The 13,016-nt window shown below is 43.4% G+C and overlaps 1 protein-coding gene across 1 annotated transcript in view; it reads left to right on the top strand.

Annotated features, from left to right (window-relative positions):
- LOC117395323 (pleckstrin homology domain-containing family O member 1-like) overlaps window positions 1–11,925 on the top strand; it is a 31,428-nt gene extending 19,503 nt beyond the window's left edge. The window contains exons 3-6 of the mRNA XM_059020865.1: window positions 2,623–2,763; window positions 9,702–9,806; window positions 9,969–10,070; window positions 10,900–11,925. Of these exons, the coding sequence (XP_058876848.1) occupies window positions 2,623–2,763; window positions 9,702–9,806; window positions 9,969–10,070; window positions 10,900–11,454 (903 nt within the window). The 3' untranslated portion in view covers window positions 11,455–11,925. The remainder of the gene's footprint in view (window positions 1–2,622; window positions 2,764–9,701; window positions 9,807–9,968; window positions 10,071–10,899) is intronic.
- The last annotated feature ends 1,091 nt before the right edge of the window (window positions 11,926–13,016 follow it).

Below are 13,016 nucleotides of genomic sequence, written 5' to 3'. Positions count from 1 at the left end.
AGCAGCATGCTAATAACATTCAATAACAGCGTGGATTCAGGAGCTACAGCAGCATGCTAATAACATTCAATAACAGCGTGGATTCAGGAGCTACAGCAGCATGCTAATAACATTCAATAACAGCGTGGATTCAGGAGCTACAACAGCATGCTAATAACATTCAATAACAGCGTGGATTCAGGAGCTACAGAAAAGAAAAGAAAATATTTTCTGTGCAAGTGTATAATATGCAGTTAGGTGTAGCATTATAACAGGACTTTGAAGTGGAGACCTGTACTGTTTGCTAACATTTTTAATTGTCCAAAAGTATACTCCTTGTAAAGGCTGGAGACCCCTGTGTTAGACAATGGGCTCTGTTTTACTGATCCAGATCTGGATCTTCACTCCTGTGAGCTAAAGAAAATACAGGTGGCCGCCAAACACTAATAAACATTCATTAAATCTAAATAAAAAACCCTCATGTATTGAATCTGTCTCTGGAGATTCTATTGTGGTTTAAACATTTTGAACGCTTTGTCACTGACTCTCTGAGTGCAGATCTACATTCTCAGTGACACTGGAAGTGTAGCTGCTGCTAACAGGTTCCAGTGGTGACGTGACTTACAATGGCAATGAAAAGACTGCAGGGACAATCTGTACTTAATGAAACATTCTTGTTTAATGACTGCAGGAGTGGGAGCTGCCGCTGCACTCAGTGTTCTTGTCAATTATTTTTCTTTTTCTTGTACGGCTCTATAGGAACTCCTTGGTAAGCTGGCTGTCTTAACCAGTGCTTGAAATGGGCTGGTACTTATTCTTATAACCAGAAATGGGATATGAAGTTCATGTAGAGTTCCTATGGGATGTGAAGTTCATGTAGAGTTCCTATGGGATATGAAGTTCATGTAGAGTTCCTATGGGATGTGAAGTTCATGTAGAGTTCCTATGGGATATGAAGTTCATGTAGAGTTCCTATGGGATATGAAGTTCATGTAGAGTTCCTATGGGATGTGAAGTGCATGTAGAGTTCCTATGGGATGTGAAGTGCATGTAGAGTTCCTCTGGGATGTGAAGTTCATGTAGAGTTCCTATGGGATATGAAGTTCATGTAGAGTTCCTATGGGATATGAAGTTCATGTAGAGTTCCTATGGGATGTGAAGTGCATGTAGAGTTCCTATGGGATATGAAGTTCATGTAGAGTTCCTATGGGATGTGAAGTGCATGTAGAGTTCCTATGGGATGTGAAGTTCATGTAGAGTTCCTATGGGATGTGAAGTGCATGTAGAGTTCCTATGGGATGTGAAGTGCATGTAGAGTTCCTATGGGATGTGAAGTTCATGTAGAGTTCCTATGGGATGTGAAGTGCATGTAGAGTTCCTATGGGATGTGAAGTGCATGTAGAGTTCCTATGGGATGTGAAGTTCATGTAGAGTTCCTATGGGATGTGAAGTTCATGTAGAGTTCCTATGGGATGTGAAGTTCATGTAGAGTTCCTATGGGATGTGAAGTTCATGTAGAGTTCCTATGGGATGTGAAGTGCATGTAGAGTTCCTATGGGATGTGAAGTTCATGTAGAGTTCCTATGGGATGTGAAGTGCATGTAGAGTTCCTATGGGATGTGAAGTTCATGTAGAGTTCCTATGGGATGTGAAGTTCATGTAGAGTTCCTATGGGATGTGAAGTGCATGTAGAGTTCCTATGGGATGTGAAGTTCATGTAGAGTTCCTATGGGATGTGAAGTTCATGTAGAGTTCCTATGGGATGTGAAGTGCATGTAGAGTTCCTATGGGATGTGAAGTGCATGTAGAGTTCCTATGGGATGTGAAGTGCACGTAGAGTTCCTATGGGATGTGAAGTTCATGTAGAGTTCCTATGGGATGTGAAGTGCATGTAGAGTTCTTGTGGGATGTGAAGTGCATGTAGAGTTCCTATGGGATGTGAAGTTCATGTAGAGTTCTTGTGGGATGTGAAGTTCATGTAGAGTTCTTGTGGGATGTGAAGTTCATGTAGAGTTCCTATGGGATGTGAAGTGCATGTAGAGTTCCTATGGGATGTGAAGTTCATGTAGAGTTCCTATGGGATGTGAAGTTCATGTAGAGTTCCTATGGGATGTGAAGTTCATGTAGAGTTCCTATGGGATGTGAAGTTCATGTAGAGTTCCTATGGGATGTGAAGTGCATGTAGAGTTCCTATGGGATGTGAAGTTCATGTAGAGTTCCTATGGGATGTGAAGTGCATGTAGAGTTCCTATGGGATGTGAAGTGCATGTAGAGTTCCTATGGGATGTGAAGTGCACGTAGAGTTCCTATGGGATGTGAAGTTCATGTAGAGTTCCTATGGGATGTGAAGTTCATGTAGAGTTCCTATGGGATGTGAAGTGCATGTAGAGTTCCTATGGGATGTGAAGTGCATGTAGAGTTCCTATGGGATGTGAAGTTCATGTAGAGTTCCTATGGGATGTGAAGTGCATGTAGAGTTCCTATGGGATGTGAAGTTCATGTAGAGTTCCTATGGGATGTGAAGTTCATGTAGAGTTCCTATGGGATGTGAAGTGCATGTAGAGTTCCTCTGGAGTTGTGTTTTGTTGTTCTTGACCGATCATGTTTGACTGCTCTGGTCTGAACTGTGAACTGTTCTTGCAGGTGAAGGATGAGAAGAAGATCCAGGAGGTGTTTGACCTGACGGATTACGAGAAATCCGAGGAGCTGCGGAAATCCAGGAGCCGGAGCAAGAAGAACCACAGCAAGTTCACCCTGCTGAGGAGCAGAGAGCCGGGGAACACGGTGAGAGGGGACCCGTTACCAAACCCTACCGGCAACCGGGAGCCACTGCAGATACTGTAGAGAACACTGAGCTGCTTAACCATTATCAAACCATCACAGCAATCAGGAACACTACAGATACTGTAGAGAACACTGAGCTGCTTAACCTTTATCAAACCATCACAGCAATCAGGAACACTACAGATACTGTAGAGAACACTGAGCTGCTAAACCATTATCAAACCATCACAGCAATCAGGAACACTGCAGATACTGTAGAGAACACTGAGCTGCTTAACCATTATCAAACCATCACAGCAATGAGGAACACTACAGATACTGTAGAGCACACTGAGCTGCTTAACCATTATCAAACCATCACAGCAATCAGGAACACTACAGATACTGTAGAGAACACTGAGCTGCTTAACCATTATCAAACCATCACAGCAATCAGGAACACTACAGATACTGTAGAGAACACTGAGCTGCTAAACCATTATCAAACCATCACAGCAATCAGGAACACTGCAGATACTGTAGAGAACACTGAGCTGCTTAACCATTATCAAACCATCACAGCAATGAGGAACACTACAGATACTGTAGAGAACACTGAGCTGCTTAACCATTATCAAACCATCACAGCAATCAGGAACACTACAGATACTGTAGAGCACACTGAGCTGCTTAACCATTATCAAACCATCACAGCAATCAGGAACACTACAGATACTGTAGAGAACACTGAGCTGCTTAACCATTATCAAACCATCACAGCAATCAGGAACACTACAGATACTGTAGAGAACACTGAGCTGCTTAACCATTATGGGCAGCAGTGTGGAGTAGTGGTTAGGGCTCTGGACTCTTGACCTGAGGGTCGTGGGTTCAGTCCCAGGGGGTACACTGCTGCTGTACCCTTGAGCAAGGTACTTTACCTTGATTGCTCCAGTAAACACCCAACTGTATAAATGGGTAATCGTATGTAAAAATGATGTGATATCTTGTGACAATTGCCCTGGAATGCTGTTTTGCATTCTGTTACCCACACTGCACTATTGTTTCAGATAGGCATCCTATTTTAAAATTAAAATACATTTGTGCATACCTATGATTTTTGTTTTTAACCGATAAAACCCGATAAAACACCCTCGATACAAAAAAAAAATGAAATCGGTGGATAGCCAATAAACACTGGAAAAACTGTGGAAATGGTTAATCAATTCACATTGACTTTACCCTTTTCCCATTAAAAAATAAAACCTACTACAAAAATAATAATAAATACATTTCCCAGCGCTGCTGGGCAATGTCCCGCCTTCCTGACTTGTATCTATCATTGATTAGTTCTGAATACTTTAAACCCACCCCAACTACTGAGTGACAGCACATTCCTACATTTCTATTGGAGACTCCGCTTTCGAGATTTAAAACAAGATTCCAATCAGGAACGGAGGCTTGTTAGCGGGATTTCGAGCTGTATTACAGTTAAGACACGGAGGATTTAAAACAGAATTGTACAAAAATGCCTACACACAAAAACCCCAGAAGAATGTGCCCGTGACCATTGGGATTTTGTTGTGGAAGACAGCAAAGGAAAGAAGGGACTGCTTCAGTGTGCAAGTACTGTTGAGTTACTACTATACATATTTTGACAGAAAAAAAAATTCTCAAGCATTTTGGAAAGTAACCGAAAACACAAATTTCATACAGTACATCAAAAACGAAAGCCCCGAAAAAAACGATTTACATAAAACTTGAAAATAACTAAAAATAAGCACTGAAAAATACGATTAATAAAACCTGAAAAATACGATTAATAAAACCTGAAAAAATACAATTAATAAAACCCGAAAAATACGATTAATAAAACCCGAAAAATACAATTAATAAAACCTGAAAAATACGATTAATAAAACCCGAAAAATACAATTAATAAAACCTGAAAAACAGAAGCCCTGCTTCTACCTTTAAATACCTTAATTCCTTTGAATTTAAGACTTTTAAAACCAATTTTTTTTCTTCTCAAAAATGTCCTGCATCTTCAATTCGAGTACAATATAGTGATGCGTGTATTAAGCTGTGACTGCCTGAACACACAGACAGCAGTGTGGCTGACTGGCATGTAAAGGGTTCCGTGGGAGTTATCCTGTGGAGCGGACACTCTCCTCCTCCATGTAAACACAGCTAGCTCTCGCTCAGCGCCCACCGGTGTAGCTGTGACTGTGGTGCAATAACCTTGTGTGGGAAATGTGGGCTGCATCTTACATTTGAGGGCGTCTTAAATGCGAAGGAATACGGTAAACACATGTGTCAAATATTGTATTTTCATTTTAAACTAGGATGTCTATCCGAAAACAATAGTACTCTTGACTTGTTAGTTTTACGTTAGTAATATGCAACGATTAGAAGCTGTCATTCACCATGCAGTGCTTGCAATTCCTTGTAAAGCACAGAGAAGTGTGGTAAAGCATATGGAAGCATTGTAAAGCACAGAGAGGTACGTAAAGCATAGGGAAGCATTGTAAAGTACAGAGAGGTCTGGTAAAGCATAGGGAAGCATTGTAAAGCACAGAGAGGTACGGTAAAGCATAGGGAAGCATTGTAAAGTACAGAGAGGTCTGGTAAAGCATAGGGAAGCATTGTAAAGCACAGAGAGGTATGGTAAAGCATAGGGAAGCATTGTAAAGCACAGAGAGGTATGGTAAAGCATAGGGAAGCATTGTAAAGCACAGAGAGGTATGGTAAAGCATAGGGAAGCATTGTAAAGCACAGAGAGGTATGGTAAAGCATAGGGAAGCATTGTATTATTATTATTATTTATTTCTTAGCAGACGCCCTTATCCAGGGCAACTTACAATTGTTACAAGATATCGCATTATTTTTACATACAATTACATTATTTTTTACACATTATTTTTACATACAATTACCCATTTATACAGTTGGGTTTTTACTGGAGCAATCTTGGTAAAGTACCTTGTTCAAAGGTACAGCAGCAGCGTCCCCCACCTGGGATTGAACCCACGACCCTCCTGTCAAGAGTCCAGAGCCCTAACCACTACTCCACACTGCTCCACATTGTAAAGCACAGAGAGGTCTGGTAAAGCATAGGGAAGTATTGTGAAGCACAGAGAGGTATGGTAAAGCATAGGGAAGCATTGTAAAGCACAGAGAGGTGTGGTAAAGCATAGGGAAGCATTGTAAAGCACAGAGAGGTATGGTAAAGCATAGGGAAGTATTGTGAAGCGCAGAGAGGTCTGGTAAAGCATAGGGAAGCATTGCAAAGCACAGAGAGGTGTGGTAAAGCATAGGGAAGCATTGTAAAGCACAGAGAGGTATGGTAAAGCATAGGGAAGTATTGTGAAGCGCAGAGAGGTATGGTACAGCATAGGGAAGTATTGTGAAGCGCAGAGAGGTCTGGTAAAGCATAGGGAAGTATTGTGAAGCGCAGAGAGGTCTGGTAAAGCATAGGGAAGCATTGTAAAGAACAGAGGTGTGGTAAAGCATAGGGAAGCATTGTAAAGCACAGAGAGGTATGGTAAAGCATAGGGAAGTATTGTGAAGCGCAGAGAGGTATGGTACAGCATAGGGAAGTATTGTGAAGCGCAGAGAGGTCTGGTAAAGCATAGGGAAGTATTGTGAAGCGCAGAGAGGTATGGTAAAGCATATTAACAACATGACAAACCAAGGTAAAGTGTGGTCAATGCACTATGGTAAACCCCCAGGGAACCTGCAAGATTACTGTGTGCCTTCAGTGTGGTAAAGTTTGATAAGGGTCTGCCTATAACTAAAGCTAGACTCCAGTCTCTCAGCATGCCTTTGCACAGCTAGTGACTCAATGCTTCCCTCACAGCTGCACTGAGCAGCAGTGATCGTTGGTGTGAGTGCCAGTGCTCGTGTGAGGGAGATCCAGAGATAACGAGGCACCGTGCCTGGGAATAGCAGGACCGCCCATCCCAGAGGAAAGAAACGCGTAGGAGGGGAAGATCTGCAGCCAGACCCGATCATTGCAAATTCAGCGGCTCTCACTAACACACACGTCCCACAGAGCAATCTAGAAACACAAGCACTGGAAATGCAATGCAGTCACAATGCATGTGAGTCACACAGTGTCTATAGGGTATAGACATGGTTCCTGCAGCTATATTAAAATGTAACAGGGTTGGTAAATAATATACATAACTGAGGGTAATTGTGAAACCCAGGACTGGGTGCAGGGCTAGTGGAGTTTATTACCATTATAACTGTAAAAAGCGTAATTAATCATGCAGGAGAATTCTACCACTGTTAGGAGATGTCAGGATTCCCACACTTCTTATCCTGCGTACAGACCCTGTACGCGTCCTCTGTACAGACTCTGTACGCGTCCTCTGTACAGACTCTGTACGCGTCCTCTGTACAGACTCTGTACGCGTCCTCTGTACAGACTCTGTACGCGTCCTCTGTACAGACTCTGTACGCGTCCTCTGTACAGACCCTGTACGCGTCCTCTGTACAGACTCTGTACGCGTCCTCTGTACAGACTCTGTACGCGTCCTCTGTACAGACTCTGTACGCGTCCTCTGTACAGACTCTGTACGCGTCCTCTGTACAGACTCTATGCGTACTGCGTACAGACTCTGTACGTAGAAAAGTACGCAATTCTAAAGTTAAAAAGCACTTTCCACAAAAACTCTTTATCAATGTATTCAATAGAAATACTAAAAGAAATGTAATAAATTCTACGACAAATGTTTCCACTAGAAGTCTTTCTTAATGTCTGCAGTATTACATTTATTAAGATTCTTTTAAGTGGGGGGCTCCTGAGTGGTGCATCCGGTAAAGAACATAAGAGCATAAGAACATAAGAAAGTTTGCAAACGAGAGGAGGCCATTCAGCCCATCTTGCTTGTTTGGTTGTTAGTAGCTTATTGATCCCAGAATCTCATCAAGTAGCTTCTTGAAGGATCCCAGGGTGTCGGCTTCAACAACATTACTGGGGAGTTGGTTCCAGACCCTCACAATTCTCTGTGTAAAAAAGTGCCTCCTATTTTCTGTTCTGAATGCCCCTTTATCTAATCTCCATTTGTGACCCCTGGTCCTTGTTTCTTTTTTCAGGTCAAAAAAGTCCCCTGAGTCGACATTTTCTATACCTTTTAGGATTTGGAATGTTTGAATCAGATCGCCGCGTAGTCTTCTTTGTTCAAGACTGAATAGATTCAATTATTTTAGCCTGTCTGCATACGACATGCCTTTTAAACTCTTTTAATTCTGGTCGCTCTTCTTTGCACTCTTTGTAGAACAGCAATATCCTTTTTGTAACGTTGTGACCAAAACTGAACACAATATTCTAGGTGAAGTCTTACTAATGCATTATAAAGTTTTAACATTACTTCCTTTGATTTAAATTCAACACTTCTCACAATATATCCGAGCATCTTGTTGGCCTTTTTTATAGCTTCCCCACATTGTCTAGATGAAGACATTTCTGAGTCAACATAAACTCCTAGATCTTTTTCATAGATCCCTTCTTCAATTTCAGTATCTCCCATATGATATTTATAATGCACATTTTTATTTCCTGCATGCAATACTTTACACTTTTCTCTATTAAATGTAATTTGCCATTTGTCTGCCCAGTTCTGAATGCTGTCTAGATCATTTTGAATGACCTTTGCTGCTGCAACAGTGTTTGCCACTCCTCCTATTTTTGTGTCGTCTGCAAATTTAACGAGTTTGCTTACTATACCAGAATCTAAATCATTAATGTAGATAAGGAATATCAGAGGACCTAATACTGATCCCTGTGGTACACCACTGGTTACCTCGCTCCATTTTGAGGTTTCTCCTCTAAACAGTACTTTCTGTTTTCTACCTGTTAACCACTCCCTAATCCATGTGCATGCATTTCCTTGAATCCCTACTGCGTTCAGTTTGAGAATTAATCTTTGTCAAAAGCTTTCTGGAAATCTAAATAAACCATGTCGTACGCTTTGCAATTATCCATTATCAATGTTGCATCCTCAAAAAAGTCAAGCAGGTTAGTTAGACACGATCTCCCTTTCCTAAAACCATGCTGACTGTCTCCCAGGATATTGTTACCATATAGGTAATTTTCCATTTTGGATCTTATTATAGTTTCCATAAGTTAACATATAATAGAAGTCAGGCTTATTGGTCTGTAGTTACCTGGTTCGGTTTTGTCTTCCTTTTTGTGGATTGGTATTACGATCCACAACGTGGAGTGCAGGATGCGCCCTATTGCCTGGACGTTGCCCGTTCGAGTCCAGGCTATTCCACTGCCGACCGTGGACAGGAGTTCCCAGAGGGGGGCTTAGGTCGGCCACGGTGTCCTAGGCTCACCTAGGCTTACCTGTAAGCTGCCCAGAGCTGCGTTGTCCTCTGACGCTTTATCTCAGCAGTGTGGAGTAGTGGTTAGGGCACTGGACTCTTGACCGAAGGGTCGTGGGTTCAATCCCAGGTGGGGACACTGCTGCTGTACCCTTGAGCAAGGTACTTTACCTAGATTGCTCCAGTAAAAACCCAACTGTATAAAAGGGTAATTGTATGTAAAAATAATGTGATAACTTGTAACAATTGTAAGTTGCCCTGGATAAGGGCGTCTGCTAAGAAATAAATAATAATCTCTGAGGTGGCTGCATGGTGGGCCTGCAGTGTGAAAAAGAAGTGGTCGGCTAACGATAAGCGCAGGGGTGGTAGCAATAATTCTCTATTCCAAATTGGGAGAAGAAATGCTAAAAACAATTGGCAACTACTAAATTAAAAAAAAAGGTTATATTTAGTATTTATAGCACTACAATAAAATAGATTTCTGAAACATATATATATATATCTGTATATATTTCCAAAACCCCTATGTTGTCCACAGTTGTGTGCTGAAGCTGCTCTCTTTCTCTCTCTGTCTCTCTCTGTCTCTCTCTCTCTCTCTCTCTCTCTCTGTCTCTGTCTCTCAGGTTCCTAACCTAGTGTTCTTGGCAGTCAGTCCTGAGGAGAAGGAATCCTGGATCAATGCCGTGAACGGAGCGATCACCCGGGCCAAGAACCGCATCCTGGACGAGGTAACCCTTCCCCTCATAGCGCCCCCTACCTCTCAGGGCAGTGATTAAGTAATGATATACAGCAGCCATACTTTTAAATATAGTTGGATTTAATTCGCACTGATGGTCTGAATGGTCTCCTTTCGTTTGTAAATTCTCTCACGTTCCCGTTTCTCCTGGCAGGTCACAGTGGAAGAAGACAGCTTCCTCGCCCACCCAACCAGGGATCGAGCCAAGATCCAACACACCCGGCGGCCGCCCACTCGCGGGCATCTCATGGCCGTGGTACGAACCCCTCGCACCCTCCCCTACACACACACCTGCACACGCCCTCCCACCCTCTGACAAACACCCGGTCCTGGTTATACTATTACAATGACCAGAAGCGGTACTAAAAGGAGCCACAAATCTGAGCAAAAATGATGTGAAGGAGTCATTCAAACATTGTCTTTTACTATTTGACTTGACTGATGCGATGCAGGAAAAGATCCCTTCCCCTTTCTTTGGCTAAAGGTGACTTTAAGAATGTCTCATAACTTGTGCAGGAGGCCTACAGTTAGACCAGCATGTGTCAGCATGAGCCTAAGAAAAGTACAAGCCTAGCAAAGTGTAGTAAAGCACGGGCAAGCATTGTAAAGCACAGGCAAGCATTGTAAAGCACAGGCAAGCATTGTAAAGCACAGGCAAGCATTGTAAAGCACAGGCAAGCATTGTAAAGCACAGGCAAGCATTGTAAAGCGCCCTTATCCAGGGTGACTTACAATTATTACAAAATATCACAGTACAAAGTATCACATTACAAAATATCACATTACATAGTATCACATTGCAAAATATCACATTGCAGAATATTACACTGCCGAATATCATATTACAGATAAGTTATAAAATACAATAAAAATCAATAGCAAATAAGATCCAATTCAAATAAGAGCAAAATAAATAATACAGTAAATAATTACATATAAGACCTAGTTTGACTGAGAGCAGTTAACTTATAGAAAAAATAACCATGGGAAAAGCATGGGGGGGACTGCAATGATACAGTGCAAATCGTGTGATATTCCATTAGGAAGCTGCGATTGACCTCCCCATCCTCTCTGTCTGTCTGCAGGCATCGACCTCCACGTCAGACGGCATGCTGACCTTGGACCTCATCCAGGAAGAAGAGTCCCCCTGCGAGAGAGCCGTCCCACAGAGAGAAGGGGGCCGATCCGAAAGCCTGCCCCGGAGGAGCGAGATCACCTGGGAGAGGGAGCAGCAGGATGACCCCCGGCCCTACACCCCGCAGGCCGGCAAAAAACTCTGCCCCAGCGAAAAGAACAAGTGCGCCTCTCTGGACGAGATCCTGTCCCGCTCGGAGCACAGCCCCCCTGCTGGGCCCCCCCTCAGCCAGCTGCAGGAGCTCATAGCCCACAAACTGGAGAGAACGCAGGCTCTGCTGGCCCAGGTTACACTCCAGGAACAGGGGCGCAAGGGCAAGGCAGCGAAGGACTCGGAGGCGGAGCGGCTCCTGCAGGAAGCAGTGTGCACCTGGGGCCAGGCCAGAGAGGTGCTGGGGGAGGTGCAGGAGCTCCGGGCTCTGTACCAGCAGCTGGGCCCGTCCCACTCGCTCTCCCCCAGACTCAAGAGCCCCGAGCAGACTACCAACAGGAAGAGCCTCATGTGATCTGGGTGGCCCGCACTCTTCTCTCTTTGATTATTTTTTCTGCCCCACCCACTGCCCCTCTGCAGTTGCTTCCCCTGTTTCAGGGTTTGTGAGCAGCCCAGCTTGCTATTCATGTCCAGGTCTTCTGCCTTTTCCATTGATCCAGCTCTGAGTTTACAATCGGCCAGCGGTGTGGTGCAGGGGTGCTGACGTGCGCAGAGAAGTAAGCATCCTGAAGGGGGCGCAAGCTAAATCAGCACATGATCTTATCCTGCAGTGAACTGTGTACTGAGGATACAGCACTGTGCCGTTTTTTTTCCTCCTCTGTTCTGGAATACAGATTTGTGAATACCTTGCTGTGGACATGGAAGGGTAAATGGTAATCCCAGTAGACTGTAGCCGGTATGCAGGGACGCACACAAATCTGTCTGCCACTGGCTCACGAAGTAAGACTTCGGATAGTGAAACAGTGGTCACTCACTGGGAGTCGGCAGGGGGAGGGGGAAGGGGAGGGGGAGGGGGAGGGGTGGGGGGGGTGGGGGGGAGTCTGGTTTGCTTCCAGAAGTTGCACTTTGGGGATGCTGTGAAAATGAGGGGGGGGGGGGGGGGGGGGGCGTTTGCGGAAATTATTTTGTGTTTTTTTGCCGCAATAAATATTTGCATTTGCATACAAACATGATCAGTTGGAAACCTACAGAAAGCTCTGTAACAATGTCAGTGACAGATTCAGTATCATTACAAAGTTCTGAGCTGCTGTACCGCTTTACACTGGATTCAATGATGGGATTCGGAGTGGAACAATGCCAGTGACAGATTCACTCTCAATGCAGTGTATTGAATGATGGGATTCCGAGTGGAACAATGCCAGTGACAGATTCACTCTCAATGCAGTGTATTGAATGATGGGATTCTGAGTGGAACCATGCCAGTGACAGATGCACTCTCAATGCAGTGTATTGAATGATGAGATTCGGAGTGGAACAATGCCAGTGACAGATTCACTCTCAATGCAGTGTATTGAATGATGGGATTCAGAGCTCGGCTCGCTTCTTGCTTACAGACCTCTCTTGTTTTACAGAATGTAACTGGAATGTTTTGCACTATACAGGGTCCTTGTTATTGGCTGTGTTATCTTCCTCTGTAATTCTAATTGTTTTTAATGGGTTGTCTTTCCCGCATACAGAAGGATCGCTTGGGGATTGCAGAATACAACCTGAAAATAAAAACACTTTACACTAATGGCGCTGATTCATGCAGCTTTCAATAGAGTTTCATGGGATTTTATAGGAGTAGCAGCATAACATCATGCTGTGTAGTTATTCTGTTATCCATTTTCTAGCGATGAAAATAACTATTAAAAAAGAAATGGCCACAGATTGAGGATGAGTAGCACACCACAGGAGCCACAGCTATTGTCATACACATGGATCTGCAGCCATTATTTTAAAGTGTAATGATGATACTAATACTAATAATAATAAGTCCTTGATAAGCCACACAGTTTTGAAGCAGTGGATAAGCTCTCGATTTCAGTGCTTCATCGTGTGTTCTGTTGTAAGCCTGATGTTTAAGACACACCAGGC

This window comes from Acipenser ruthenus, unplaced genomic scaffold, assembly GCF_902713425.1.
Source record: "Acipenser ruthenus unplaced genomic scaffold, fAciRut3.2 maternal haplotype, whole genome shotgun sequence".
NCBI lineage: Eukaryota > Metazoa > Chordata > Actinopteri > Acipenseriformes > Acipenseridae > Acipenser > Acipenser ruthenus.
Note: the sequence above shows the minus strand (reverse complement) of the source record. Positions and strands in the feature narration are given on the sequence as shown.